At 50.3% G+C, this 27,691-nt stretch overlaps 1 protein-coding gene across 1 annotated transcript in view; it reads right to left on the minus strand.

The window, feature by feature from the left end:
- DISC1 (DISC1 scaffold protein) overlaps positions 1 to 27,691 on the minus strand; it is a 261,128-nt gene that overhangs the window by 23,028 nt on the left and 210,409 nt on the right. The window contains exon 11 of the mRNA XM_036016158.1: positions 5,326 to 5,602. Coding sequence (XP_035872051.1) covers positions 5,326 to 5,602 — 277 coding nt within the window. The remainder of the gene's footprint in view (positions 1 to 5,325; positions 5,603 to 27,691) is intronic.

A 27,691-nucleotide genomic window follows, 5' to 3' on the forward strand; every position in this document is an offset into this window, starting at 1 on the left:
AAGCCCTGGAGCGCAGAAGGTCGCTCCAGAATGTTCCAAAAGGAAGCAGATCAGTGGAGCCCACTTCCTTTCCATGGGCAGGTGAGAGAGGGTGGCCGACAGGCTGATGTCGTTAATTAACTGGGGGAACCAGAAGGAGCCAGTGGAGGGAGACAGGAAGCCCCGTCCCACCTCTAGGCCGGCCTGAGGCTCTGCCCGCTCCCATTGTCAGGGACAAGGCCAGGCGGGGCCGAGGCACAGGTGAACCTAAAGCCCTAATTACAAAATTTGAATCGATGGAAAGCAGTAAAATATTAGTGTGAAAAGAGAGTTCTTGTCTCCTCATAAACCAAGTTCAAAACCTTGGAAAAACTCAATATTTAAGAGAGGGACAGCCCTGGCCAGGTGGCTCACTTGGCTGGAGCACCATCCCGTACGCCAAAAGGTCGTGGGGTCGATTCCTGGTCAGGGCACAAGTCTAGGTTTCAAGTGTAATCCCTGGTCGAGGTGCGTACAAAAGGCAACCTGTGGATGTTTCTCTCTCCACGTCCCTCTCTCCCCTCCTCTCTCTAAAATCAATAAACGTGTCCTCAGATGAGGATGAAAAAAGGGGGAGGGAAGAGACTGAGGATTGTTTTGCAAATGCTGCTGAAATGTTCAGTCCTCCTTAGAGGAACCCAAACTGGAAACCGCAGGTGAGGCGGTACCGCCACGGTTTGTGCAGCAGGGCGCCGTGAGGAGGCAGGCAGCAGACCCTGCAGACCGAGGGCCTGGGTCCCACAGCACAGGACCGGCACACCGTTGTGTGTCTTCGGCGTTAGAGGAGTTCCAAATGCACGTGTACCGTTTTCTATGGCTCTCTGGCTCTTTAATGAACCAACCAGTTACCATCCTGGTTGTATCCTGATTGCTTCTGCTGGTCCACGCTTGGGTCTGTTTGCAATACAGCTGGGTGTGCCACACACAACTCTAAATTTTAGCGGAGGTCAACGTCTCTTCGTGCCCTGGGCCTCGGCTTTCTCCCGAAAGGCACCAGAGAAAAGCAGCTGGCAGGTAAGTGAGCATTTCCTCGTGCTGTCTCATGAACTCTCACTTCGGTAATGCGAGGCATGCTTTATTTATTTACTTATTTATTTATTTGTTTATTTATTATTGATGGATTTTTAGAGAGAGAGAAACATCAATTTCGTGTGTCACTCACCCGTGCATTCATCGGTTGGTGCCTGTGTGTGCCCAGACCGGGGTTAGAACCTGCAACCCTGGCGCATCAGGACCGAGCTCCAACCCACTGCACTACCCTGCCAGGGCAGGACTAGCTCTTTTTCACCCCCCCCCCCACCCCGTTCCCCTGGTGAGGGAACTGAGCCTGAAGTGAGGCGGGAAGTGACAGAGAGGAGGAAGACTCGGGCCTGCCTCTGCCTTCCTACCGCTGCAGACGGCTCTGGGATTGAAACCAGGTGACGTGTTGAGCACACACGCCTTGGCCACAGATGCCTTTTCTCCAGCTTTCCTGTCCCATGAAATGGAGTAAGAAGGAATTGGGGCGCACCTGCAACAATCTTCGGGGACTCTGCGATACAGTACGGAAAGCGGCAGCACCTGGTTCTTCCTGCTAACTTTTTATCACAGACACTTTCGCACACTGGCTACTCAAACGGTCCAGGAGACAGCGCAGAGCGGCTGCACCTATTCTGGCCTCTTTTAGCCGCTTTGGTGGCAGCGACGGGATGGGAACGGAAGCAGCCGGGGTGACAAATGGGGGTCCAGTGATGCTGTCCAGGAACTCTGCAGGAGGGGAGCCCACTCTGCAGCGAACCAGAGAGCACCCAGCAGGCGGGCTGCAGACAGGAAAGGAAGAATTATGCAGCTATTACGGCCAGAACGGCGAGTACAAAAGAGCAGCTTCACAGCAGAGGAAACTGGCTCGGTGATTTCCCCAGCTCCCGTCTGGCCTCCGTGCAATTTCTGTAATATCTATAAAACAGGGCCAATGGCAGCTGATTGCTTCCAGAGCCCAGGAAAGGCTTGCAGAGAGGCTCAAGGAAACCGAAACAGAGGAGGCTCTTATGACCGAGGAAGCGCATGCTAAGACTGGCCCGTGACCCGCGGGCTGCCTGCCGTCCTCCTCATGACGAAGCCCACAGCAGTTTACTGTGCCTCAGTGGTCCCCCCTGTAAAGTGGGGGAGATGGTGCAGAGTGGCCTGGCGGGACCATAAACACAGTGAAAGCTTTCATTCGTGACAAAGCACTTGTTCTAACAAAGCGCGAGCGAAAGGCGCAGCATCACGTGGGCCAGAGAAGCGCGGTGAAGGCTTTGGCAACCCGTCTCCCCGCGGACCTCTCTAAGTCAGCAATTTTCCACAGAAGATTTGGGTTCGGAAGCAATCGACGGCCTTCGGGGCATCACACTTCAGTAGGGAAACCAGCGTGGGGTGGCCAGTCCCCGCGGGGAGTTCCAGAACCAAACCGACTCAGAGCCGCAAAGCCAACAGACACACATTCACCGCAGGATGGGCACGCAAGCACCCGACTTCAATGACTCCCTGCAAAACCCAGGCGGGAAAACAAAACCACCCTCCTGACGACACCCTCAGCGGTCGTTTCTCTGCGCCTTCGGGGCCTAACGTCCTCCCTCCCAACACAACCAAGATGCTTCCTTGATTAAACCTTCATTTTCTTAGCCGTCTTCCACCGCTGCGTTGCTCACTCTGCTTCTTAGTCAAGGAGGCAAGATACAGTACTTTCCAAGCGTCCTAGAGACACCGGTAACTGCCCGAAGGTGATAAGCACACACACATCTGCTCTTTCAGTCACTCACTTTCAGGCGCATTATTTTATTTGAATCTTCACAACCACCTCACGAGGCAGTTTTCACAACCCTCGTTTTTTGAGCAGATAAGGACACGCAGCCTGTGTGCGGCCTCCACGCCCCAGGCTCCTTCCATCGGATTTTACTATCTCCCATAGCCCTGAGCCAAGTGCCACGGATTCAAACATCCCCTGCCTTGCTTTGAAATAGGTAGGCGTCACTTTTTTGAAGTGATGTGCATTCCATTTCACTCCTTGTGGTGTGAAGTTACAGGTTTAGATGGATGCATAATCAAGATGCAGAATGGGTCTACCGCGCACGCCACCCCCCAAACTCCTTCCTGCTGCGCTTTGTGGTCAGCCCCACCCCCCACCCCCAATTCCTGGCAACGACTGAAACGTTTTCTGTTCCCATAATGTTGCCCTTTCCAGGAAATATGGACCATCTTAACATTCCTGCCGCTCACTCACGGGTTCAGAGGAAGCCTGCCTCCTCTCTGAACGTAACCCCAGAGAAGAATACGGGACGGGGCCTGGCGCGGGTCAGGAGATCCAGCAAACACTTCGAAGTCCCCTGTGCTCTCTCCGGCCCCCAAGAAAGCAACCCAGCTCTGCGGAACGTCCTGGCATTGCACTCGGTGCAGAGGGGCTGGGGGTGGGGGGAGGACTGGGAGCTCAGAGGAGCAGCCCCCCGGGGCCTCCTCCTCACCAGGAACCTCAAGTGCCCTTCTATGACAAGGCTCTACTATGCATCCCCTTGGCTCTGAATGTCTCTCTTTTAGGCAAAATGAGCTGTTTTCCTACAGCCCGGTGGGCAGGTGCGAATAATCTTATAAGGGAGGCATCACCCTCCTCTACCTGGGAAAGTCATCTGCCGGAGAGCATGGAGGGACACAGGGCGGCGGCGGGGGGGGGGGGGGGGGGGGGGGGGGGAAGGGAGGGAGGGAGGAAGCGGGGGGAGAAGAAGAGGGGAGGGAAAAGACTCTCTCCACAAGACCAAATCTGCTGAATCAGTCCTGACCCCCAGGGGGGCTGAGGCCCCACAGACCCCATTGGAAGCCTGGCCTGGACAGAGCCCCTGGGAGCCCACCTCAGAAAAGCCAGCCCGACCTTGAGCCTCGGCCCCAGGGCCCGAGGTTCTTCCACCCAGGACGCCCCACCCCTTGCTTCCCTCCACTCCAGAATATTCTTTCCAGCTGCCCAACTGCAACAGATGGCAAAGTTTCCACGCCTCTACCAAGAGCTCCAGCAGCCGGGCTTTCAGGGCGGGTCCCCCGCAGGCCTCGGGGGACAAAGGCTGAGGTCATCCTCGGCTCCATTTGGAGCCGGACCGTGCGAGGCCAGCGGGGCTGCAGACAGACGAGAGCCGGCTTTCCCAGAAGTCACTCAGCTCAAACACAGGACTGAGTGTCCCTTTCCCAAGCAGCCCGGAGGCGGTGACTGTGAGCACGGGCCACCAGTGAGGAGTGTCACCACTGTCCCGGGACAGGTCAGGGAGGCCACCCCGGTGGGGGACGTGGGGCGCTCGCCCCTCTGCTCCGTGAGTCACAGAAAAGGCGCAGCGAGCGTCACATGGGAGCCGTGAGCGTGAAGTGACACGTCCCTCCAGCCTCAGCGCACTTTGATTTCCTTTTAATACTCAGAGCACCTGGGAACCTGGCCAGAAAAAAAGCTCCAAAGCCTCCGGTCAGGGCACCGAAATTGGAACAAAGTTCCTAGAGCCCTTTCACTGAAAGAAATATTGTGAGGGTTAGAGGGGAAGCGAGGGGAGGGGCGAGGGGAGAGGTGAGCCAGAGGGAGGGGAGGGAAGGCCCAGGGAGCGGGGAGAGAGAGAGAGGACGGGGAGGGGAAGGAACGGAGGGAAGCGAGGGGAGGGGAAGGTGCCAGCTCTTCTCTGTTCATTGAGGTCAGCCTTGGGGCAAAACGTTAAATAAATCCACATATTCATGTTTATATATATATACATATATGTATACACATACACAGCTATGTAAGACATAATTTTACACATACCTAATATATAGCATCATAAGCCAATTAAGGGTTAGTTTTTTTTAAATGAATAAAGCAGATTACAAACACCTGTTATGCTCTGGGTTTGCCAAAAACAGTTAATGGCATAAACACGTATATTTGAATGTTTGATTCTAATAAGTAATGATATGTTGTAAGAGGTAGATTCTAAATGTATAATCAATATATTTGACACATATAGTATATATTATAGCTGTGTGTATGTTACATGACACATATAGTGTATATTTTATATAGTGATTATATATTAAACTGTATATTCTAACTGTGGTCATAAAAGTAGAAGAAAATAGAACTAAATAGGCTGAAGTTTTTCTTTTTGCTCTTCTAGGTTTTAAACTCCTCCTACAAAAAATTCTACATTATTTTGTAATCATATTCAGGAGTTACTAAGACTCTGAAACGTTCAGATGGTCCTGCGGGAAGCCCTCCCAATAGTGCGAGTGGGGCCCCGGAGCCCCAACAGCATGAGACCCCTGTGGAGGCTGCGGGGCTGGACAGACCTCTCTCTGTTTGCTGTCAGCACGGAGAGGTGAGGGGGCTGGCTGAGCCCTCCACTCGCTGAGCGCCTGCAGAGGGGTCCTCCTCTCGTCTTCAGAGCAGGGTTGGGGGCAGCGGCCGGGGACAGTGGCACAGGCAGCTCCCCCTGAGTCATCCACCTGCTTCTCCTCTGCCTCAGACGGGTTACCTCTGGGCTCCTGGAGCTGCAGGCTCTGGAGAAGCAACTGACAAGCTTCCAGGTCAGCTCCCCACACTCTTCCCAGCAGCGGACACGTGCAGCTACGACAGAGGGGAAACAAAAGCGTAACCATCAATCCAGTGACATTCCGTCACACCGGGTCAACAGCCTGCCCCCTGGCTATAGCTAGTCAGCCCCCAGTAACCCACTTCATTTTACACAGCGATGGATGGCTTCCACCAGAAGATTCGGAGGGGCCGAACTGGTACACACCGCCATGCATCAGTGAGGTAAGTACTGGTCCTTCTGAATCACTTGGTCAGCAAAGGCATGCAAGATCCTGTGCATCTTTCTAGACTTGGTGGCCCGATACAAAAAGGCCCCCGCTCATGTCTGGTGACTTCCTCTGAACCCCCAGACCTGCCCGACTCAACCTGGCTACCTGCCTTTCACGCGCTGTTTCATTGCCTGGACCGTGCCCCCCCCCCCCCCCCCCCCACTGCTTCTCCCTGCCAACACACTCACCCAGGTGATGGAAGGAAGCGAAGCCGCACGGGGGCAACACAGGGGCCGGCAAAATAACGCCCCTTTGTATTACATAAAACTCTTTTATTACAAAATCTTAAGCATGTAATTCTGCAACAGAACAATATCACACTCAAGCACACCATGTGACATTTTAGGTGAAATGTTCAAATTGCTGTCCATCTCGTGTAAGACATTCACATACCATACCAGCCATACTCCAAGGTGTTCTGCTGGACCCTGTATAAACCGTAACAATTATATTCAGCCTCAGTGGCAGAAAAGGACAGAGAGAAGTTCATCCATCTCTTCAGCTTCATGCTGGATATTTTCAATATACCCATCTTCCATTTACTAACTCTTCCTTCTACTGTATCTAATATGCTATCCAATTTATCTGTGTGTTCTAAATGTTGCGTATTTTTCAGTTCTATAATTTCTATTTGAAATTCTTCTGCATACTTCAGTTCTCTGCTTAAATGATCCATCACATCTTCTACCTTCCTGAATATATTCATCGTCGTTACTTTAAAGCGTGTGTCTACGATGAATTCAGAAGGAGAAAGAAAGAATGAGACGGGAAACGTCAGAGGCGGTACTAGCTAAGCATTTTCAAAGACGGGCGAGGGAAACATCAAACTACACACGCAGGAAGCACTACAATCTCAAAGCAGGAAAAATCAAAGGGAAAAAACCCGCCCAGGTCTGTCATAGCGAAGCCGCTGAACAGCAAAGACACAACAAAACCTTAAAAGCAGCCAGAGGGGAAAAAAGACATTTACTTCAAAGGAACAATAATCTGGTAGCAGAAATGGTGGAAGTCAGGAGGCAATAAAGCATCTTTAAAATGCTGAAAGAAAATAATGGCCAATCTATACATTACACAATCGTTTTGAATTTCCTCCAAAAGTAAAGATAAAGATATTTTCAGATAAGCAAACACTAAATGTGTTCCTTGGCAACGCATCCGTAACGAAGGAAGTGACCCCAGCTGGAAGCAAGCCCCAGCCCAGAGGAATGAGAAACTGTGAGCAAATATGTGGGTAAAGCTAAGCGAGTACTGATGGGAAAAAGCAACGACAATTTTTTGCAGCCTAAAATACATGGAGAATTCAAATACGTGACCACCAGACAGAGGGAAGGAGAGAAAGAAAAGAGTGAAGACCGTCTCAAGTACTTGCAAGGAGCAGAAGTACTAATTTAGATTAGACTTCAGAAAGTCAGGGTTTCATACTGAGCCCTTTATGGTCATCAAAAAACAGAGAAGTTAAAAGACTGTATAACTGACATGCTAATATGGGAGAAATTGTTTAAAATTAAAAATACTTAAATAGTGCCCTGACCAGTGTGGCTCAGCTGGTTGGGCATCATCCTGCAAAGCAAAATATTACCAGTTTGATTCCTGGTCAGGGGCACATGCCTGGGATGCAGGTTCAGTCCCCAGTCGGGGCGCATATGAGAGGCAATGGATCAATGTTTCTCTCCCTTTCTTTCTCCCTCCCTAACCCTTTCTCTAAAAATAAATAAATCTTTTAAAAAATACTTGTGTTCCTTTAATGAAAGCAGGAATGAACATAGCACAGATGGGAAAATTGTAACAGAAATATTAAATACACATAAATACTGTCATTAAATGGTAAAGACTTTAGAATTAAAAATTGAAATCAATATATGTTGCTTACAACAGATAGACATTTAATGTAAGGATACAAGCAGGTCGCAAGTTAAAGACTGGGGGTGACACATCATGAAAGCGTTATGAGAGATGAAATACCACACAGCGGGGGGCTGACAGCCTTCTCAACATATGTACCATGTCAGCTGGATATCACTGTAGACAAAAAAATAAGATCAGGATGACTGGTTCACATGATGCAAATATTAGTTGCAGGTGCACTGCAGATCAAAATCGAAAAGATAAAACAGTAAACCTTCTGGAAGACAAGTAGGATGTCTTTAGACTTCGTAGTAAGCAAAGATCTCTTAAAAAGGAATCAAAAAGTACTAAACTATCCAGAAAATAAATGACGAATTTAACCTCATTAATACTACAAATTTATATTCATCAGAAAACACCATGAGAGAATAAAATGCTAAGCCACAACGTGGGAGAAATTCTTTGTCACACAGGTAACCAAATAGGACTGATACCAGGATAGAAACAGGACTCCTACAAACCAATGAGAGAGAGGCAGAGAACCCAGTGTTTAGAAGGAGAAAGACTTGAACAGGCACTTCACAAAACAGGGCATGTACATGGCCAGTAAGTAACTCACAGAAGGATGCTCGACACCCATCAGTCATCGGGAAAAAGCATGTTACACCACAGTGTGATGGGCACATCTGCTCGATGGCTAAAATTCAAAAGCCGAACAACGCCAAGTGTGGGGAAAGATACAAAGCTACTAGTACTCTCCTATCGCCGCTGGTGAGCACACACCAGAGTGTCTTTGAAATGTGACTGTTGTATTAATGTCGAAAATATGTCAATCACACGGCCCAGCACTGCGACCCCTGGGTATGCGCTCAGTGAAATGCACACCCAGTCAGCCCTCCTCATTCACAGTAGTGATGTTCCTCGAAGTCACCACGGGCACCGACTTACTGAGGACGGCACAGTTGCTCCCAAGGAGAATCCAGAGTCGCCGTGAAGCTCTGGTCATACTTCCATCGCCCCGTCAGTACAGAGCCTGTATTAGGTGCGTCCTGTTGAATGACCCCTCTGTCAATGGAGTATGTTGCAGATTCCTTAACACCGAATTCGTGGCCTGTACAGCGCCATCCCTCGTGCCTGAGCGAAGCCTCTCCAACGCCTATTTCCTCCACCAGGCCCCTCACAGCACTTCAGCACTGAGTGTGGGGGCCACTTAAAATCACCAAATCGCCAGGACAAAAGTGCAAAAGCCACAGCACTAAGTAGAGAGCATGCAGGGCACTTGTGTACAGGACGAGAACGGTAGCACGAAGGCGGGGCGGCACCTCACTCGACTCCAGCTGGGAGGAGGCACCGCAGGGGACAAGCTTCAGCCACTTTGCGCAGCCACGTCAATGAAGGGCAGCAAAAAGCTCTGCAGGTGTTGATTTGGGGGTTGCACATGCATCCCAGTGAGTAGGCAAATGCACAAATGCAGAGCCCACAAATAATGACAGCCAACCACGTGTATGATCACACATTACTGGTAACACTAATGTTCCCTGGGGGGGAAAGTAAAGCCCCATCAATACAAACATGGGGACATCGTGGCACAATCATTTAGTGGAATGTCGGACTGCAAAGGTGAACGAATGAGTAAAATCTGCAACACGATGGGTGAACCTCCATAAGCAGATTTGGGCAAAAACAAAAAGACAAAAACAGGAGGCATTATGATTCCACTTCTTCATATTTTAAAATACGCAAAGCTCACCCACGGTGTTTGCACTGAGGACAGTGGCTGCCTCTGGGAGAAGGGAGCGACGACGGGAAGAGGCGGAAGGGGGGGCTGCACACGACTGGGGTGTTTGTTTCTCAGTGGCGGTGGCTCTGAGGATGCTCATCTTATGAAAATTTGTGGCGTGTGCACTTCCTGGCTGTGTTCGATGCCAGTCTAGAACAGTGAGAAGAGAGGCAGAGAGAGGACAGAACTTCTGAGCCACGTCCTGGGAGAGGAGGACAGGGCTGTGGCGTTCATGAGAAGTGACCAGTAGTCCTCCAGGGGGACCCGGGACTGGTCATTTGCCGGCTTCCGAATCCCAACCAGCCTGACGGGTGCAGAGGGGCACCCACTCGGCTGTCCGAGGCGGGGTTGCCCCACGGAGATGGCCTCACGCCCTCTCCGGCGTCCTTGTGTGAGTCATTTCCCACACCCACTGCCAGCCTGTGCTTTCTCCGGTCCCCCATCCCTTTCCTAAGCCTTTTGTTGCAGGAAACGTTTTACTGACCCTTAAATATCTTTAACTTTTATAGGCTACTCAGTTTTCTGTTTCTTCTTGTGTCCATTTCAAACCCTTCAAATACTTTGTAGAAAGAAATCCATTTTCTCATGGGCCACGGAGGTATTATAGTGTTTATACATAATTAATTAATTTTTAAAATTATGTGGAAACCCAGATATTTCTGTGACCCTAGACATGTCTCCTTTTCGTACTGTGTTTTTTATTTATTTACCTATTTTCTGATTTATCTTGTTCAGTCTTATCAGGAGTTTGCTATCTTACTGATCTTTGCAAAGAAATAGTGTTTGCTTTGTTAAATCTTTAATATTGATTTTTTTCTATTTCCTCAGTTTCTGATTTCTATCTTTTGATACCCCTTTCCTTATTACTTTGGATTTGTTGTCTTTTTATTAGCTTCTTTTGTTAAACACTTAATCATTTATTTTTTCTTTCATTTTCCTCTCTTGCTATTTCAGTTTTCTAATGCATGTATTTAAAGCTCTGATTTTTGTCTGAGTAATATTTTAATTATACCTAACGTTTTTGCTTATTATAAAATATGTCTGTTTTTAAATTACTAGGTATTTTTAAATATACAGAAAAATATTAGCCCTGGCTGGCGTAGCTCAGTGGATTGAGCGCGGGCTGGGAACCAAAGTGTCCCAGGTTCGATTCCCAGCCAGGGTACATTCCTAGGTTGCAGGCCATGACCCCCAGCAACCGCACATTGTTGTTTCTCTCTCTCTCTCTCTCTCTCTCTCTCCCTCTCCCCCCAGCCTCCCTTCCCTCTCTAAAAATAAATAAATAAAATCTTTTAAAAAATTTTTTTAAAGTTCTTTAAAAAAAAGAAAAAGAAAAATATTAAAAATAATTTAACAAACTCTTGTATACTCACCATCAAACTTATGGATTATTAATCTTTCGTAATTAAATTAGATTTATTTTCAGAATTTACAACACTAGTGCCCCACGAATTTTACATATTCGTGCTTTCCTTGTCTTTCCTTGCAATTTACCTCCTTAACAGAAGGACTATTTACCAGTATGTTCTTCAATTTCCAGACAGAAGAGATTTCTTCTGCTTTCTTTTTGCTAGATTAATATCTCATTGGATTGCCTAATGGCCAAGAGTACGCTTCATAAAATCAATTGAGACTTCCGGGGTCACCTTGGTACTTGACCGATCTTTGTAAATGTTCCATGCTTCCCAAAGACATGAGTGCTCTGGTCACTGATGCTAAAGTGAAAGCATATTGTTATTAACAATTATATATATTTGCTTTTTTATCTGCTGCCCCTACCAGTGTCTGAGATGAGCGTGTTAAATTTCCAACCATAATTCCTGATTCATCTATTGTCTCCCATAGTTCCACTGGTTTATATATTTGATACAATAATCTTAGATGCATATGTGCCAATCACTAAATTTTCTACTGCTTCTTTTCAGAATAAGATGATTGTCTTGGCTGATATAGTTTAGCCTTAAAATCTATTTTGTCTGATATTATCATTGTTACTCCAACATTCTTTGAGTTCAATTTCTTCCTGGCTTATATTTTTACTACCCTTTATTTTCAACTTTTTTACATGTATTTTTTTCAAAATCGAATCCAATACAAAACATTGGCTGAATTTTATTAAAGTCTTTCTAGGACATCATCTTTGGTCCTGGTGGCTTTAATTAATGTATTCACAATTACTGTAGCTATTGTGTAATTTTTGCATTTTTCTGGTTTATTACAACTGTAATTTTTAGTTGTTTAGAAGTTCTATGTCTTTTTTTCTTTCCCACCCTCCTTTTTCTTCTTATTAAATCCACGTACAATTGTGAGAAATAACACAGGAAGGTCCCAGGTCCCCTCTACCCAGTTTCCCTTGATGGTGACGTTTTGCAAAGTTCAAGTTCAACATCACAACCAGAGACCTGATATTCATTCAATCCACTGATCGTATCCAGACTTCCTCGTGTGTGTGCCTGTGTTTCCATGCAATCTTATCTCTTGCGTAAGTTCATGCATCCACCACCACACTCAAAATGCAGACCCATCCCCCCTGCACAGGGGTGCCTAGGTCCCATTTTATAACCACACCCACCTATTTCCCAGCCTGACTCCATCCCTCGCCTCTGGAAACCACTCAATCTGTCTCCATTCTAAAATGTTGCCATTTCCAAAGTGTTATAGCAATGGAATCGTAAAGGATGTGTTTGCAGCGGGGGGAGGGGGGGGCCCTTTTCACTCAGCACAGTTGCCTGGACATGCATGTGCCTACAGTTGGCTCCCGCTTGCAGCTCGCTGGTATTCCATACCCTTCACCCCCATTTGTTTTAACCAGCCACCTGCTGAAGGATGTCCGTGATGGTCCCTGTGTGGGGATATGATGAATAAAGCCACCATCAACATTTGTGTACAGCTTTTTGCATGAAGTTAGATTTTTATTTCTCCGAGATGTCCAAGAGTGCAGTTGCTGGGTGGTACAGGAGTGGCACACTCAGTGTGCAAGAAGCTGCCACACTGTGTGTCCCAGAGGGACTGTGCCGTCTCACATTCCCACTGCGGCGTCTGAGTGACCCAGCCTCTTCGCTCCCTGGCGGCTGCGTGGTGAGAGCCCGCCGTGGTTTTCAGCTGCACCGCCCTCGTGTGCAGTGGTGCTGAACACCCTTCCAAGGGCTTGTTTGCACCTGCGTGTCCTCTGCGGGGAGATGTGTGTTCATCTGTTCGGGGCCTATTTACCCCTGGTTGTATTTTTTCTTCACCATTTCGTTTGGAGAATGTTTCATGTATTCGAGACGCCAGCCCTTTGTTGGATATGCGGAGTACACATGTTTTCTCCCGTGTGCAGCCTGCCTTTTCACACAGGATCTTGCAGAGCAAAACAATTTTTTTTTCACTTTAACGAAGTACAATTTACTAGTGGTTTTTTAATAAATTACACTCTAATGTCAAGTCTTGGACATCTTTGCAATACATCCTGAGATACTCCTATTTTTATTCACAAAGTTTTTTACTTTTTGTTTTACATTTAAGTCCATGATCCATTGAAGTTAAGTTTTATATAAAGTGTGAGATTTTTTTTTTTTGCCTGTGGATGTCCAATCACTCCAGCACCGTTTGTTGAAAACCCCATCCCTTCTCTGTCAAATGGCTTTTCCACCGTCGTCAAAAATCACCTGCCACATTTGCGAGAGCCTATTTTTTAGGATTCTAACTTATTTATAATGTTTTAGATTGTATCTCTTTGAATAGTTTTCACACTAGTTCTCCGTGTATTCTAATATACATACATGATTTATTAAGGCCTTTTGGCATCAACATTTCCTGCTTCAAGTTCATGTGCCATTTTTCACTATTAACTTGACAGACCCGTCGGCATCTCTCTGACTTGCAACGGTGCTTGCAGGGCTGGATCGTCCTTTAATTAGAGGGCACTGGGGGAGGAGGGAAGGAGCCGCAGCCCAGCGCCCATAACTTCCCTAAGGAAAACGAGCTTTCTGCTTCTGTACACGACTCTCTGCGTCGCAGCGATTTGCACACTGAAACGTTGTGTCCATTTTCCGTTTGACAAAAGAGGAGCATGGGTGGTCTTCGAGTGAGAGTGAGGCTTGTCCTGAAACACGTCTTGGAAGGCACATGCTGACACTTGGAAGTGAATTTTAGAGGCACGTGCAGAACGGTGAGCTATCGTGTAGGTATGAGATTACCATGCTTCACTGGGGGCCATGGAATAATGTCACGAAGCTTTAGAGTTTTAAAAGCCTTATTGAATCCATTCGCACTAAAGAGAGCAGTGGTTCATTTCAAAGTCTTGAGATGCTCCGCTAGGCCTGCGCAGGACAGTCGTTAGGCCCCTAGTAACGATCCCTAAACGAGTAACTCACAGCTCCTAGAGCTGTGTGAGACCTTCAGGGGCATTTTCACAGGCAGTAATGAGGCAATTTCAGCATTTGGGGGAAAGTTCTTGAAGAGAGAACTGAGACTCATCACTCCGGTTCCTTCTCCCAGCTGGAAGTAAAACGTGGTCTAAGAGATTCCGGCTGACTGTGGCGGGGCCCCCACGGACTGTGCGTGTTATTTACCGGGACCGATGGCAAGAGGGAGGGGAGGCAGGAAGTTTGGAGGTGAGCTTTGTCCCACTTTAGGGATGGAAATACCGAACCCTAACACAGACACGTTAATGTCAGCTCTTAGAAGGAAACTCTCTTTCCTGACTTATTAATATTTTCAGCTCAAGGGCATTAACATTTTACCTCTTCAGAAAACTTTGAAGATAACCAGGTTCTCTTACAGAACCACGAGGGGGCAAAATATGAAACCAATATGTGAATGCCCAATGGTGTCCCGCTTTCAACTGCAAATTGCTTAATCGCTAAGAGTCCTCATGTTTCTGAAATCGCTCCATCCCTTGGGCAATGATCACTTCATCTCCAGTTCAGAACAACTGTAGATATTGGAAATACGTGAATTGTCTTCCTCTGTCCTCTATTTTCCAGGAATAAAAATGAACACAGTTCTCCACTGAACAGAGCTCTGGACATCTAAGCCCGCGTCCCCGAATGCCATCCGATTACATGACAAGAGGAAATGTGGCGGAAGAAACAGTGTTAGTAGGGAACTGCGGGGGACACTGTTGTTTGCTGAGCCACCAACATCTCACTTTCTTTTTGTCTTTCCACCAGAGGAAGTGTTCAAGGAGACCCCTTCTCTCTCTGGGACCTACTGAACGGTACCTTCTCCCTAGCTGTGCAGGTGGACTGGGATTGGGTGAAGTCAATCAACCTAGGACATCCCACAGGACAAGCCTCTGGAGTCCAGGACTGGCCACCCCGGAGAGCTGGACTACACTCCATCAGACCACGCCTTGTGGTCCGTGCTGGGGTGGTGGTGGGCGGGAGTAGCCTTCACTTTCTCTCTCCAAAGCAGTGAACGAAGAAACCACTGCACCTACCTTGGACCCTGACGGAGCCAGCCCGCTGGCAGAGCCAATGTATGTTGTACAGAAATGGCTGACAAGGGAATCAGGAAGAATACGCATCTGGGTTTTGATGACGAGTCTGAGCCGCTGAATCGACCACCCAGGTGCCCCTCTTACTCCTGTGTACACCACAGCCAGTGTTCCTATTACCTGTGACTGGACATGGGCCTCATTCAACCAAAATCGATGACTTTGTACCACAAAGTTTGGTGGCCTCTGGAAAATACAGTTCCGCCCTCATTCAACATCGTCGGTAGGTTCTAATCTTTAAGCAAAATGACATATAGTGACATGAATTTGACCAGAAGCTAATAGATATAGACAAGGGTTAAGTTCCTAGAGCACCTCATCAACGTTACAACAAACTGATGTTGAACAAAACCATGTTATTCGAGGACCTGCTGCACTTTATCTCAGTGTGAGTTTCTACATTTGCAATATAATTGGCCTTATGTCCATCTCGGGAACGGATGTGAAAAGAAAGATACCAGATGACATACACAAGACGTAAAAGAGCAGCAGTAGCAAAAGTGCAAAGCCCCTCAAACCTTAAATAGTAGGAGGCAACAATAAAATGAAGACCCGTCTTAGATGTTCACGTGGGCCATATCAGTGAATGAGTCTCCTGTTATCACATAAGAAATACAGATTGGGCGAGGGAGACCAGCAATGGAAACCATCCAAGACTCAACCCGCCAGAGAGAACAGAAGATACTTTGCAGGAGAGTAGGATGGTCCCCTCCTCCCGCTCCTCCTCCTCCCAGTCACCACCACCACCACCACTGCCACCACTATCATTAATGGCTGTGGGTCAGGAGCTGTTCTAAGGGTTGTTAATCCCCAAGACAATCTTATGAAGTAGATACTCTTGATCCATTAGAGCAGTTGTAAACATAAATTCAAATTCTTTGGCACTCCTGTAATCAAGAGGCGGAGTCTAAGCCCTCTCCCCTGACTCCGGGCTGACTCAGCAACTCTCTTATAATGGGGGGATGGCAGAGGGAGCAATGCCACATGACTTCCAAGGCCAGGTCAGACGGGGCCACGCAGCTCCCACCAGGTGGGTGTTCGGGACATCTGCTCTGAGGGAAGCCAGCTGCTACGCGAGAGGTCTGTCTACCCTGAGATCATCATGCTGGACGGACCACACGCAGTCACTTGGTCAAGGGCACCAGCTGCAATCTCAGCTGACGGCCACTCTCAGCTGTCAGCCGTGTCGGTGACCCGTCTTGCCCATCCAACTCAGCTGAGCTGACATGACCCAGCCTCTGCCTCGTGGCTGCCACCCCAGGCAAGAACTGCCTAGCCAGCCCTTCTGGAGAGCCGAGCCACAAAACCGCAAAGACGACTTTGCCAGGACAGACCTTGATTTTAGAGGTGAGAAGATTGAGGCCTCCTCGGAAATCACAGATAGAATCCGATCATAGACCCTCTCAGCCTCCCTTTTCCACCGTGGGCAAGCCGATCACCATGGGTTTCGGAAGTCCTTCCCAGCTCTTCAGCCTCTTTAAAATTCTAAGAAACGAATCACTCCCGCCCCCACCCCCAGCCCTGCACCGCTCAGCAGGAAACACCAGGTGAAGAACAGAGAAATAATTAGATAGATAATTATCTGAAACAGCTATCGACCACTCAGTTTTAGGACACAAAATCAAAGTCATCAGGGATCCCCATCTAATCAGGCTCTCTTCTTCGTTTCTCTGTTTTCTATTCACCGCCTTTCTGTCGCCCTGCCTCAGCCTGGCTTGTTCAGGGTTCTCACCGCGTGGGAAGCCAACCCCTGTCTGTCGTGCCAGTGGCTCCATTCCCAGCGCCGAGCACAGCGGGACTCACACCAGGGCCCTCAGCTCGCGTTCAGAGAGAGAACTGAATGGAGGCCGGAAACCACGGTCACTGCCACCATCTCACTTTCCCTCAACCCTCATATCCAGCCACAGAGTACGAATCGAGAATGCTGTTTGGGTCTGGTTCTCCCCTTTACAATCGCTACCCCAAATTGAACATTTCATTTCACCCCTGCAGAGCAACAGTGGATGGTGGGCCTTTCTGCTTTCAAATATTTCATTCTTCCGATCCGCCCCACCCATTCTTGCTCCAAAAATGTCAGTGGTTCCCATCACTTGCCAAGTGCGAAGCAAAGTCCTTCAAGGCTTTCCCAAGGTGACCTCGGTCCTGCTCGGGACCCCTCCCCCATCACCCTCCTGTGTGCCCCCAGATGCCAGCGAAGTGGACCATTCGGTCTCCCAGGACAAACACACAACGTCTAATCACAGACGACTGCTTCCCACGCCTTTGCTTCTCCGAAATCCCCACCCACTGCCGACCAGCTCATCAAGGCCCATCTCAAACGTCACTTCAATGAAGAACCCTTCCCTGCCCCCCACCATACGTCTCCTTCCTCTGAATCCATGTGGCACCCTGTAGGGCTCAACAGTCACTACCTTCTTTCTGCCTCGATGTCTGGGTCTCGGGTGCGTGCATCTTGTCCTTCTATGTGGACTTACTGAGGCTTGCAAATTCTTCACACCCACTTTTTTAATCCCTGAAGGTGACAGTCCTGCAAGGTTTAACCATGACAGGAGCTCAGTAAGTACTGAATTAACTGCATACACTTTCAGGGCAGTTACATTTAAAGGAGTCCTCCATCGTGAAGCAAAGAAAACGATTAAGTTTAAAGACGTGCATCCTAATGAAGGCTGACAGGGGAGAGCGTTCCTGGGAGGTGCTCCCAGCGGACCATCCGCATTAGAATTACAGTCTCAGGGTTGCTCTGCCTGGCCCCCTGGTACTGCTCTGGCTCCTCCGATCGCCAACGGCTGCATGCACATTTCCAAGTATTTCACTACAGTTTCAAGTGGGGAAACCTTTCTAAACAAGACACAAAGCAAAAACGAGGAACAAAGTGGTAAATCTGGATACACATAAATTTCAACGTCTCCATGGCCAAATGCTATAAATAAACATTAAAATACAAATGACCTGTTAGGAAAAAAATACTTCTAACGTGCAGCATAGTCTGTGAGTCAAATTCCTCAACCTGCAAAGAGTTTCAAAATCAATTTTAAAAAATAGAAGCAAATATCCCAGGAGAAAAGAAGCAGGCGAGGCAGAAGAAGAAATAGGAGCGGCTGATAAAGATGGGAAAGGACGGCTGCCCGCGTCCAAAGCGCAGACGTGCAAACCGGGAAATGAGCGTCCGACAGGCGAGCCGCTCACTGTCTCGGAGGTGGGGGGCGACGCCGGTACTCTCTACTGGGAAAGTCACTTGGCGTCATCTGTCAGGAGTTAAAAAGTACGTGCTCTCTGGGCCAGCTCTTCTGCTTCCAAGCAAGCCCTTACCCTACAGATGCACTCAGACAAGATAAAAGGGAGATATGAAAGAGATCGGTAATTGCCATCATGAGAAACACCTGGAAAGAGCCAGCGATAACGGGAATCAGCCAAACTCATCGGTACGTACCCTGCAACCACTCACAACAGAAGGCTAAGCGGCAGCTGTTAAGATGCAAAGAATTCCAAAAATAATTAAGCCCCCCAAAATAGGTTTAAATTAAGGTTAAAATAGGGAAAGCACAGAACAAACAGTATTTTATTATGATCTCACTTAAATTTTTTTTAATCAGAGAAGAGCAGGCGTGTGTACCCATGACACATGCCCACACATAAATGGAACATGTCCGAGAGGCTGCACCAGTAACTGGTTCCTTGGGGCGGGGGGCGGGGGGGGGGGGGCAAGCAGCTTCTACTTCATGTTTTACCCCTTCCTGCTGTTTTTTTTTTTCAAATAAACCCCATGCATCTGTTACTTTTATAACAAGAAAGAAATTTTAAAAGGTTTAAGTATGTCCACTGCTTTTCCTTGTGCTGTTTTTCGAAAACTTGCCCAGTCCCTCCCTGGGCACCACCCTTCCCCCACTTGCACAAGGGCCTCGTTACTGTCTTGGGGGCCTCTTTTCGATCCGTGCAAGCCTGGAGTCAGGGAAACGGCTTCCTACTCGGAGCTCTCCGGAAGCACAAGAGCGACGTGCAGCCCTGGGAGCTGCAGGAGAAATGGAAACATGTGCCCACACAGAGGGCTGCCAGGGATTTCGAGGAGAGACGGGAACAGGATGACAGAGCATGCTCCCCAAAAACCGCCTCTCTACTTACCTCCTGGGCATGTCCCAGTAGCTGGACTCAGGGAGAAAAGGGGCTGGCCAGACCCGTAGGAGACACACACTCCTCTCAATGCCTCTCAGAACACGCGGCTTTGCAGAGAGCACTGGCCGAGCCAGGAGCGGGGATGGAAGACAGACCGGCCACAGCGCTCACAGCCAAGCACAGGCCTTCCTCTGACAAATGTGCCGGCCAGAGGGTTAGGAGGCAAGGGCCCCATGCAGCTGAGTAGGCACGTGCATCTGGCATTGGAAGAAATGTACAGGAATGTCCCCAAACGGTTGTGTGTTCTGGAGGGGACAGTCAGAGCTGCTTAGTGCAGACCATGCGGCCCTCCCATGCTTGCCGCCCGGTGTGGCTGCTGGCTCCGGGCAAGGACTGCAGGGGTCCGGTGGGGGCTGGCGTCCTGTTCCTTTGCGCATCTTAGATGAGCTCTCCCTGGGGTCTGGCATTCCCTGTCGACAACCAGCACGACATGGTGACGTTACCTCCCAGCACACTGGGTCATGGCTCGGGAGGCAGGGGAGAAAACCTCTGTTTCCACCTTTAAAAAGGAGGGGCCCAGTCAGTGACCTGCAACACCTGAGCTCCGAGGAAGGATAATTTCCTGCCCAAACCAAAAGACAGGGCCGATATCCGCCTGGGGCAAACAGAGCTCGGACACCCTTCCTGGTGCATGACGGTGTGGGGAGAAACCCGCTCTGTCCGAGGGCTGGTGCGGGTGAGAGGCACAGGAGAAGGAATGCGACGGCAGCAGAAGGGAGCCATGCACACAAGTCTCATCCATCTCCTCCTGGGCAGCCTCGTCCCTCACTCACCCAGCCCCCGGATCCTGGGTGTAAACACCGTCCCTGGGTGGACTGTGGTGTTGGCGGTGGGGCAGGGTAGACACAGCCGTGGCTGGTGTGGAGGAGAGGCCCTCAGGCCGCCCGAGCATTCGCTCAGGATCACTGTGGCCAGGGCTCTCTCTGCAATGAGTGGCAGGCCCCTCCCACACAGAAGGGGACACCTGTGAGTGGTGTCACCAGAGTACCATAAAACAGGAGTGAACAGAACCACCGGACAACCCAGAGAAAAACGCTGGTCTCTCTTTCCCCCCGAGACTCAGCAGTCCTACATTTTTACACGGACATGTGGTGAGTAAGGAGGGATACTGATCACTGGTGAGGGGAGAACAGCCGGAAAGATCTGGAAGCAGTGCGGGAGGAGAAAACAGGGCCTCCTACATCCTAGGAGGGCCGGGTTGCAAGTTCCATCCTCTGAGCAGAGGGAGATCTCTGGGCCCAAAGCCTGACATAGGAGCCACCAGGTGGGGTGGCGCCCAGCCGGACCTCGTCCTGCTGTGCCACCCCGGGCCAGGCACTCCAGCTCACTGGGCACCTGCCTCCTCCTCCAAGAAGGGCCGTTGGGTTGAGGGGACAACAGAAGGCACCGGGCCCATCCCACAGGCACATCTGAGGGTGCCGTTCCTTCAGCCCTGCTCTCACCTCTGGTCACATGGTTTCCACTCCACCTTCCCGACTCCGCAGCCTGTCGCTGTCACCAGGCCCACGGCCCCGTCCCAAGCACCGTCCTGCTCTAGCAGAAGCTCGGCTCTCCCTCGCCCCCTGCCCTCGGGGAAGCAGGTTACCCCTCCCTGGCGGTGCCACAGCACGCTGCCCGGACCTCTGTTCCGACACGTATCACACACTGTGATCATCCTCATTTATTTGCTCGCTACCAAGGCAAGGATTCTCCGAGGCCAGAGAAGGCCCTGGATAGGCTGGTCAGTGAGGGAAGGGATTTGTCAGAGGGTTTGCTTCAGCCTGCCAGGGCGACAGGGGCCGACCCCGGAGTGGGCGTCAGTGGGCCGTGCTTGTGGAGGGGCTGGCAGCAGAGAGGGAGAAGCCGACCGGAGCCCCTTGCCTCCTCCCGTGAGCCCAACGTGAGTGGGAAGAACCTGGTCAGTGACCCCCCTTAGCTGGCTACTCCCGCTGCAAGGTTGTTCCAAGTCACCTGGTACCTGTGTCTCTAAGTGGAGAGAGGAGGGGTGAACCAGCAGAGTGGCTGAGTGAGGAATATGACAGCAGGACTGGTCACGGGGGGCCGCAGGGATGACAAGGCTGGAGAGGCTGGAGAGGCTGGCAGGGGACCGCCCCTGAGGCTCGCGCTCCCTACCCTACAAGATCCAGCCTCAGAATGAAGACTGGCCCAGGGTCAGCCAGCCTCCAGGCGCTGGGGGCTCCACCAGCATTTCCTCCGAGTTCCGTGAGGGAGGGGTCTCACTGAGCCTAGGGACCCGCCGTCGCTGAAATTTAACACAAAATCTTGTAAAGGTACATTTTCATGGGAATAGGGCCCACAGAGTCCATGAGGTTCTGAAAAAGGCTTGCAATTGTTAAAAGGAAAAGGAAAAGTGATTAATGTGCACACGCATCACTCGGGGACCTTGTTCAACTGCAGGTTCTGGTTCCCGAGTCACCAGGCTGGGGCCCGGGACTCTGCATGCTAACCACATCCGGGTGTCATCGATGTTGCTGGTCCGCCGTCCACACCTGGGGCGGCGAGCCCAAGGCTCGGCCTCAAACCAGGGCCTCTGAGTTGCCAAGTCCCATGCCCCACGGGGTTCAGTGTGACATACACTGACCCGAATTAGCACGTGTGACAGGGTGCCCACAACACAAGACACGCTCAGGCAGGTCTTGCTGGCGCTTCTAAGATCCCCTCGGAGTTTGGGGCCCAGTCATCACTAACACGGCCGACCGGCAGGCTGCCCCCCATCACGGCTGCGAAGACATCCTGGAGTCTCAGGCGTCTGGGCCCTCCCTGTTGGTTCAGAAGGAAGTCCAGCAAAGGAAGAGTCTCCCCCCCATTCTGGCTGTCGTCTACTGCCTCTGGGACACGGGCTGGAAAAGCGAGGGTGGCTGAGAGAACTCATTCTGTTTACAGAGAATGTGCGTGGTGCTGCTGCTGAATATTTATGGGGATGGAAGATCAGATGCAACTTCACGGGCAAACTGAAGAGCTGGTGACGGCGGGCAGCGTGGCCCGAGGGCACCCTGTGTGTCCCAGCGCTCTCTCTGCGCCTGGCTGCGGTTTCTGCCACCAAGGGGGCAAGGAGGCTAAGCCGCGTGGAGACCTGGTCCTGAGAGGGGCTGCCTGCACGGCTCTAGCCCCGGTACACAAAGTATCATCAAGGCTGAGATCCAAATGGAAGTCTAAAAATAGCGCGATGCAATGACTTCCTTCTTTCACTCCCTGGGAGAGCAGCCAGGCTGACACCGCTACCACGGGGCACCGCGGGCCTCTCCCGTTTCCCCAAGAAGAGCAATTACACAATGGCCCCTTCTCGCCAGCAGCAGCCCGGCTGCCCCCAGAAGCAAGGCGGGGAAGGCAATTACACCGTTGCTGGAAAACCAATAGTGGATATTTGATTATGATTATTAATGGGGGAAAGGAAGACAGACTGCTGAGCCGCAACCAACCCCTAAGTGCATCCGCAGGAGACTCCAAGAGGGGATTAATTTTTTGTTTTCTTTTCATCTCTCAGCCAGCCGTTCGAATGTGACACAAACTTTAAGCATGGCCTGTCACATCCTTATCAATATTCAATGCCGCTGCACTGTGGTCACATTATCTCCCCTGGATGCCCCAGTGACAGGCCCCATGCTGTGGGGATTGCTTTCCCTTTGCCTCCAAATGGGAGGCGGATATTGCAGGGAACTGACTTGTCAGATGCAGGAAATTAACTAATTTCCAAGACAGCAGAAAGACACTTGGTAGCAAATATTTACTTCTCTGTTTCTTTCCTACTGATAGTGAGCATGCATCATCTGACCTGGAAGACGCTGGATTTACAATGTCTGTGAACAAAGGGACGTTGTAACTCATTCTAAAGAAAACAACACCATCAATTCCAGCCGCCCCTGGTGGAAACACCGCGGCTTGAAGTACATTTGTCATAAAAGAATAAACAGGACCACAAGGCATGTAAGAGGAGAGGCGAGTGTGTGATTGCCGACTTTGCATCGCACCCTGAAAACCAGTCCCCTGCACTGCCTACCTAGCCACTGGATTCCAATTACCGCTTGCCTCAAGGCACACATAAGCACAGCAGTTTCGCTCACAGTTGGCCATCAGCAACCCGAGGCGCTCCACAGGGAAAGCTGGGCACGGGGAGGGCTGCATCGGAAGATGCCGGGCGAGGAGACTGGCATGCATCCCCCTCTCTGTGCTCAGCGGGGTACTAAGTATTTGTCTCCACTCCTTCAGTCTCTTGCACGATTTCACTTGGAGGCATGACAACCACCCTCTCCACTGGACGGATGAAGACACGGCCTCAGGAGATCCTGGTGTTTGCTCAGTTACCCAGCTGACGGCAACTGATTTCCACGCATTTTAGGAGAAATATTTAGTCTCCTTCCTCGCCTGGGAAACACAATTCCCAGTTCTATACTGAAACCAAACAAAACACTTAGGCACTCACTTGGCTGTCTCAGATATGCGCCATAAAACCTAGCAGGCCATCCTTACCTGCTCTTTTTTTTTTTTGGTAGGTGTCGCTCACTTTTGTGCAAATACATGCTCTTGAGGTGACAGAAACAGTAGTTGCTGTGAATGGCAACAAACGGAACAGGCGTTCGTTATTAAGTGCAACACTGAGCTTCTCCCCGGGCTGCCCGTCACGAGAGCAAAGGGCGCAACTGAAAACCATTTCAAAATTCTGTGCACACATGTGTGCATGCACACACAGGCACGTATTTGGCATGACACACTTTATAATCGTCATTATTCTTCCCACAACTCTACTCTTCAGACTTTCTCAGTAACAGAAACAACGGCAGCGAGCATTCACTGAGCACGTGCCACCTGTCCTTTCGTCTGCATCCTAGCCCTGTGAGGCAGGTACTACGTTGTTTATAGGCAGAAAAGCTGAAAGTTAGAGAGATGTAATCATTCGCCCAGGGTCACCAAACTGGGAAGTGTGGCGAAGGCTGGGAGTAGGTCGTCGGACCCCGGGGCTCACATTCCCAGCCCTGTGTCTTCCCTTTCCTCTAATCCCCCGCCAGTCTGGGCTCTCTCAGTCGCTGGCCTTTGCTCGGGCTTGTCCCAAACCCACAAAGTCCTCTTTTCTCCTGCTGCCCCATCCCCCAGCTCAGAGGCTACCTTTTCTGCATCTCCTCCTCAGGCAGAATGGGCTGCCACTCTCTTCCGTGCCTTAGCTGTCCGTAGAAGAAGCCGCGTCTCAGCTGGGAGACAGCGGTTCCTCCCGAGGAACCCAGGCGCCATCCCTGTCCTGTGCCACAGCACCCAGTGCGTGCTCCACACAGAACCGCCGACAAGCCCTCCACGGGGTCCAAGTTCATTGCCACTCTCCTGCCACACTGGTGATGAGACGCATGCTCCAGGGTCTTCTGAGTGGCCTCTCCTCACACCAGCAATTTTGAACTTCCCCCCTTTCCTGCTTTTGTTAAGCTAAATGAGCCAAAAGTTCATCAAACTACACTCACTATTTTTTAGCATTCTGGTCATTTCAGTAACCCAGTTTTTCACCTCCTCCATGTAAATATGTACAGTACGTATTTATGTATCTCCAGGTGGCTTTACAATGGAGCCGGAACTGCCATCCCCAAGGAGCTGCCCTCTCTCTCATCAGCATTTCCCTCTCTCACTGCCCCCCCCCCAAAAAAAATCAGTAAACACATCCTCGGGCGAAGATTTAAAAAAACAGGGTAAAATGACCTAAAGCAATCCTGTCCCACAAACAACTGTTTGCAAGGATGACACGGAGGCAGGTGTTATGACCGCTGGCACGGTCACGAATGGACGGAGAACTAAACACATTGTTAGAATCATTGCCCTCCTATCAGCTTCTCTGCACCAGGGGAAACGCCGTGCCTCTGTGGGTGTCATCATCCCCCTCCCTTCCCACAAACCCCCTTTGCCTTCGTCTCCGGACTGGACGGCTCTGGGCTTCTGTCTGAACCGGCACTTCCCCAGGAGCGGCTCTTTCGATCTCAAATCAATGCTCGTTGCCTCTCCGTGTGGCTGTCATTTGTAGGTTATCACCCATGTGGCCTCGTCTAAGTTGTGTTTCCTGGTACATACGTTCCTTATTTGAAAAGGAACTAAGGTTTCTGAATTTATAAAGCAGATGGAATAAAGGCGGCCGGTTTAACCACAGCAGGGCCGGCCACAGCGCCCACTGAAGCACCTATGATGTCTCCTGATGTATCCGCCCGCCTGTTCAGAGGGCAGCAGTGACGTGACCGCCTGGCAGGCAGGGCTGGGGCCGGGCTGCCCTCGTTTGAGACTGGCTCACCCCTCACTGTGGGCAAGGGACTCGCCTTCTCTGCCTCAGTAGCCGCATCTGTAAAGTGGGGATAATGACAGTAGAGACCTCATTGGATTGTGAAAATAAAATGAGTTAAAGTACGTAAGCGCTAAGAACAACGCCTCTGCCAACAACACTTCTCCTATCCCCACCACCACAGGGCCCTCCGGGATCAGGGCCCTGGCTGTCCCTGAGTGGCAGCTCCAAATGCTGCAAGTTTACCCCTCACTGCCTGCTCCGCAAAAGTGCAGCTGGGCCCTTTAAATAGTTCTCCTTTGCCAGCTGGCGCAGTACTATGTTTCATCAGTAGAGGGAGCTGGAGAGACACTGCAGGGGGAGGGGGGTTACTTCCTGGTTCCAGGTGCTGGGAGCAGGCTGCTGAAAAGTTGACAGCTTCTCCAGACCCTGCTCTCTCACAACATCCGAAACTTCCCCAGCACCCACTCCCGAAGCACATGCGATTCCCCTAGCTCCCAACTCCTGCAGGGACCTGCGAATGTCAGCCTTTACAGCAAAGGGTACTGGGCAGACATGATTAAGTTAAGGGCTTGGGTTGGAGAGGTTACCCTGGACTATCTATCTGCTGGGCCCAGCGACGGGATCACACGGGTCCCGGTAAGGGGGCGCCAGAGGGTGAGAAGCAGAGAAGCAGTGTGCTAACAGAGCAGACACTGGAGCGCCATGCTCCACACGCAGGTGCAGGAAGAGGCCACGAGCCGAGGAACGCAGGTGGCCACTGGGCAGCGGAGCAGGTAGAAGCAGATTCTCCCCTCCCAGCCTCCAGGAGGATCCAGCCCCGCCAACACCTTGAGGTTAGCCCAGTGGCATGGATTGCGGACTTCTGAGCTCCGGACTAGAAGAGAATAATAAATCTGTGTTTTTCCAGCTACTAAGTTTGCGGCCGATGGTTCCAGCAGCAATAGGAAGCTAATACTGTGGGGAAGTGGACGGGACTCGAATTGAAACCATTCTGGCCACGTGTTGAAAACCGTTGAATTTGTGTGACGTGAACTTGGGGCTCATTAAAACTTCTCTGGTCTTGGATGTGTTTGAAACTTTCTGTAGTAACTAGGGTTTCCTTTTTCTTACTAGCGGAATTTAAATCAAAAGTCCATCTTTAAGATACAGTTTTCAACCCTGGCTGGTGTGGCACAGTGGATTGAGTGCCGGCCTGCAAACCGAAAGGTCGCTGGTTCGATTCCCAGTCAAGGCACGAGCCTGGGCTGTGGGCCAGGTCCCCAGCAGCGGGCGAGTGAGAGGCAGCCACACATTGATGTCTCTCTCCCTCTCTTTCTCACTCACTCCCGCTCTCTCTAAAAATAAATAAATAAAATATATTTTTTAAAAGATAGTTTTCCAATTTCATGTACTTGTCCCCAACTCAATCCAGAATGCTGTGCCAACATCAGTCTCGCAGATCGAGCTATTAGGGAGGTCGAGGCAGACCACCCCCCGGGGTTACTCTTTGGGGCCTGGAGAAAGCAGCTGGACCTCACGGAGCCTCGGGCGCCTTTGATGCTCTGGTTAATTCTACAGCCTGCATCTCACGGGGTTGTCAGGAGGCTTACAGTGCAGTAACTCCGTATTCAGTGCACTTACAGAAGGCCGTATTCAGTGCACTTTCTGACCCACAGAATCTCCTACTAAAGGTCCTCTACTGATACTGTCATTCCCAGCTTTCCACCAAATATTTCAAAAATGCCTCAAATCAGCCTCTACGTGATTATTGCGATTCTCTGAAATGGATTCGTGACATAAGCATTTTGAATCTCTTTAAATCACTACTCTTCTGTTTGTAAAAGCTGTCGCTTTTGTCTGATTGTTTTGTTTTGATGGTCACCTGAAATAAGGGGCCACTCAGAGCAAAGGTACCCCAGGAAGGGCGGCTGTGGGGACACCCCTCTCCAGGGAAACAATAGTAACTGCCAGCCCTTCTGGCTCCTACTATTCTGCCGTCCTTCCCCCAGAACGGCTGTCTCCTGGTCCTGGTTTACTCTGCAACACGGAACTAGGAACCAGAGCTCTCACTACCCTGCATCACCGAAGGGAGACCTTGCCACTCCTGTCCCATCGCTGCCCCTTCCTCGGCAGCAGCTGCAACAAGGCTCAGCCAGCTCCCTCGTGGACAGACTTGCGGTGGCTGGTCTGGGCCCAGCTCCTTTTCAGAGGCACTCTGCTTTCTGCCCGCTGGTGGCAGCAGGCCCCCTGGAGGGGCTTAAACCTGGAGTCCAGGCTGATGCCCAGAGGCTATAAAATAATCAGCATTTTTTAAAACACCCAGTTTCCCTACGCTGCAAAGCCTCATACTCAT

Source organism: Phyllostomus discolor, chromosome 15, assembly GCF_004126475.2.
Source record: "Phyllostomus discolor isolate MPI-MPIP mPhyDis1 chromosome 15, mPhyDis1.pri.v3, whole genome shotgun sequence".
NCBI classification, from domain to species: domain Eukaryota; kingdom Metazoa; phylum Chordata; class Mammalia; order Chiroptera; family Phyllostomidae; genus Phyllostomus; species Phyllostomus discolor.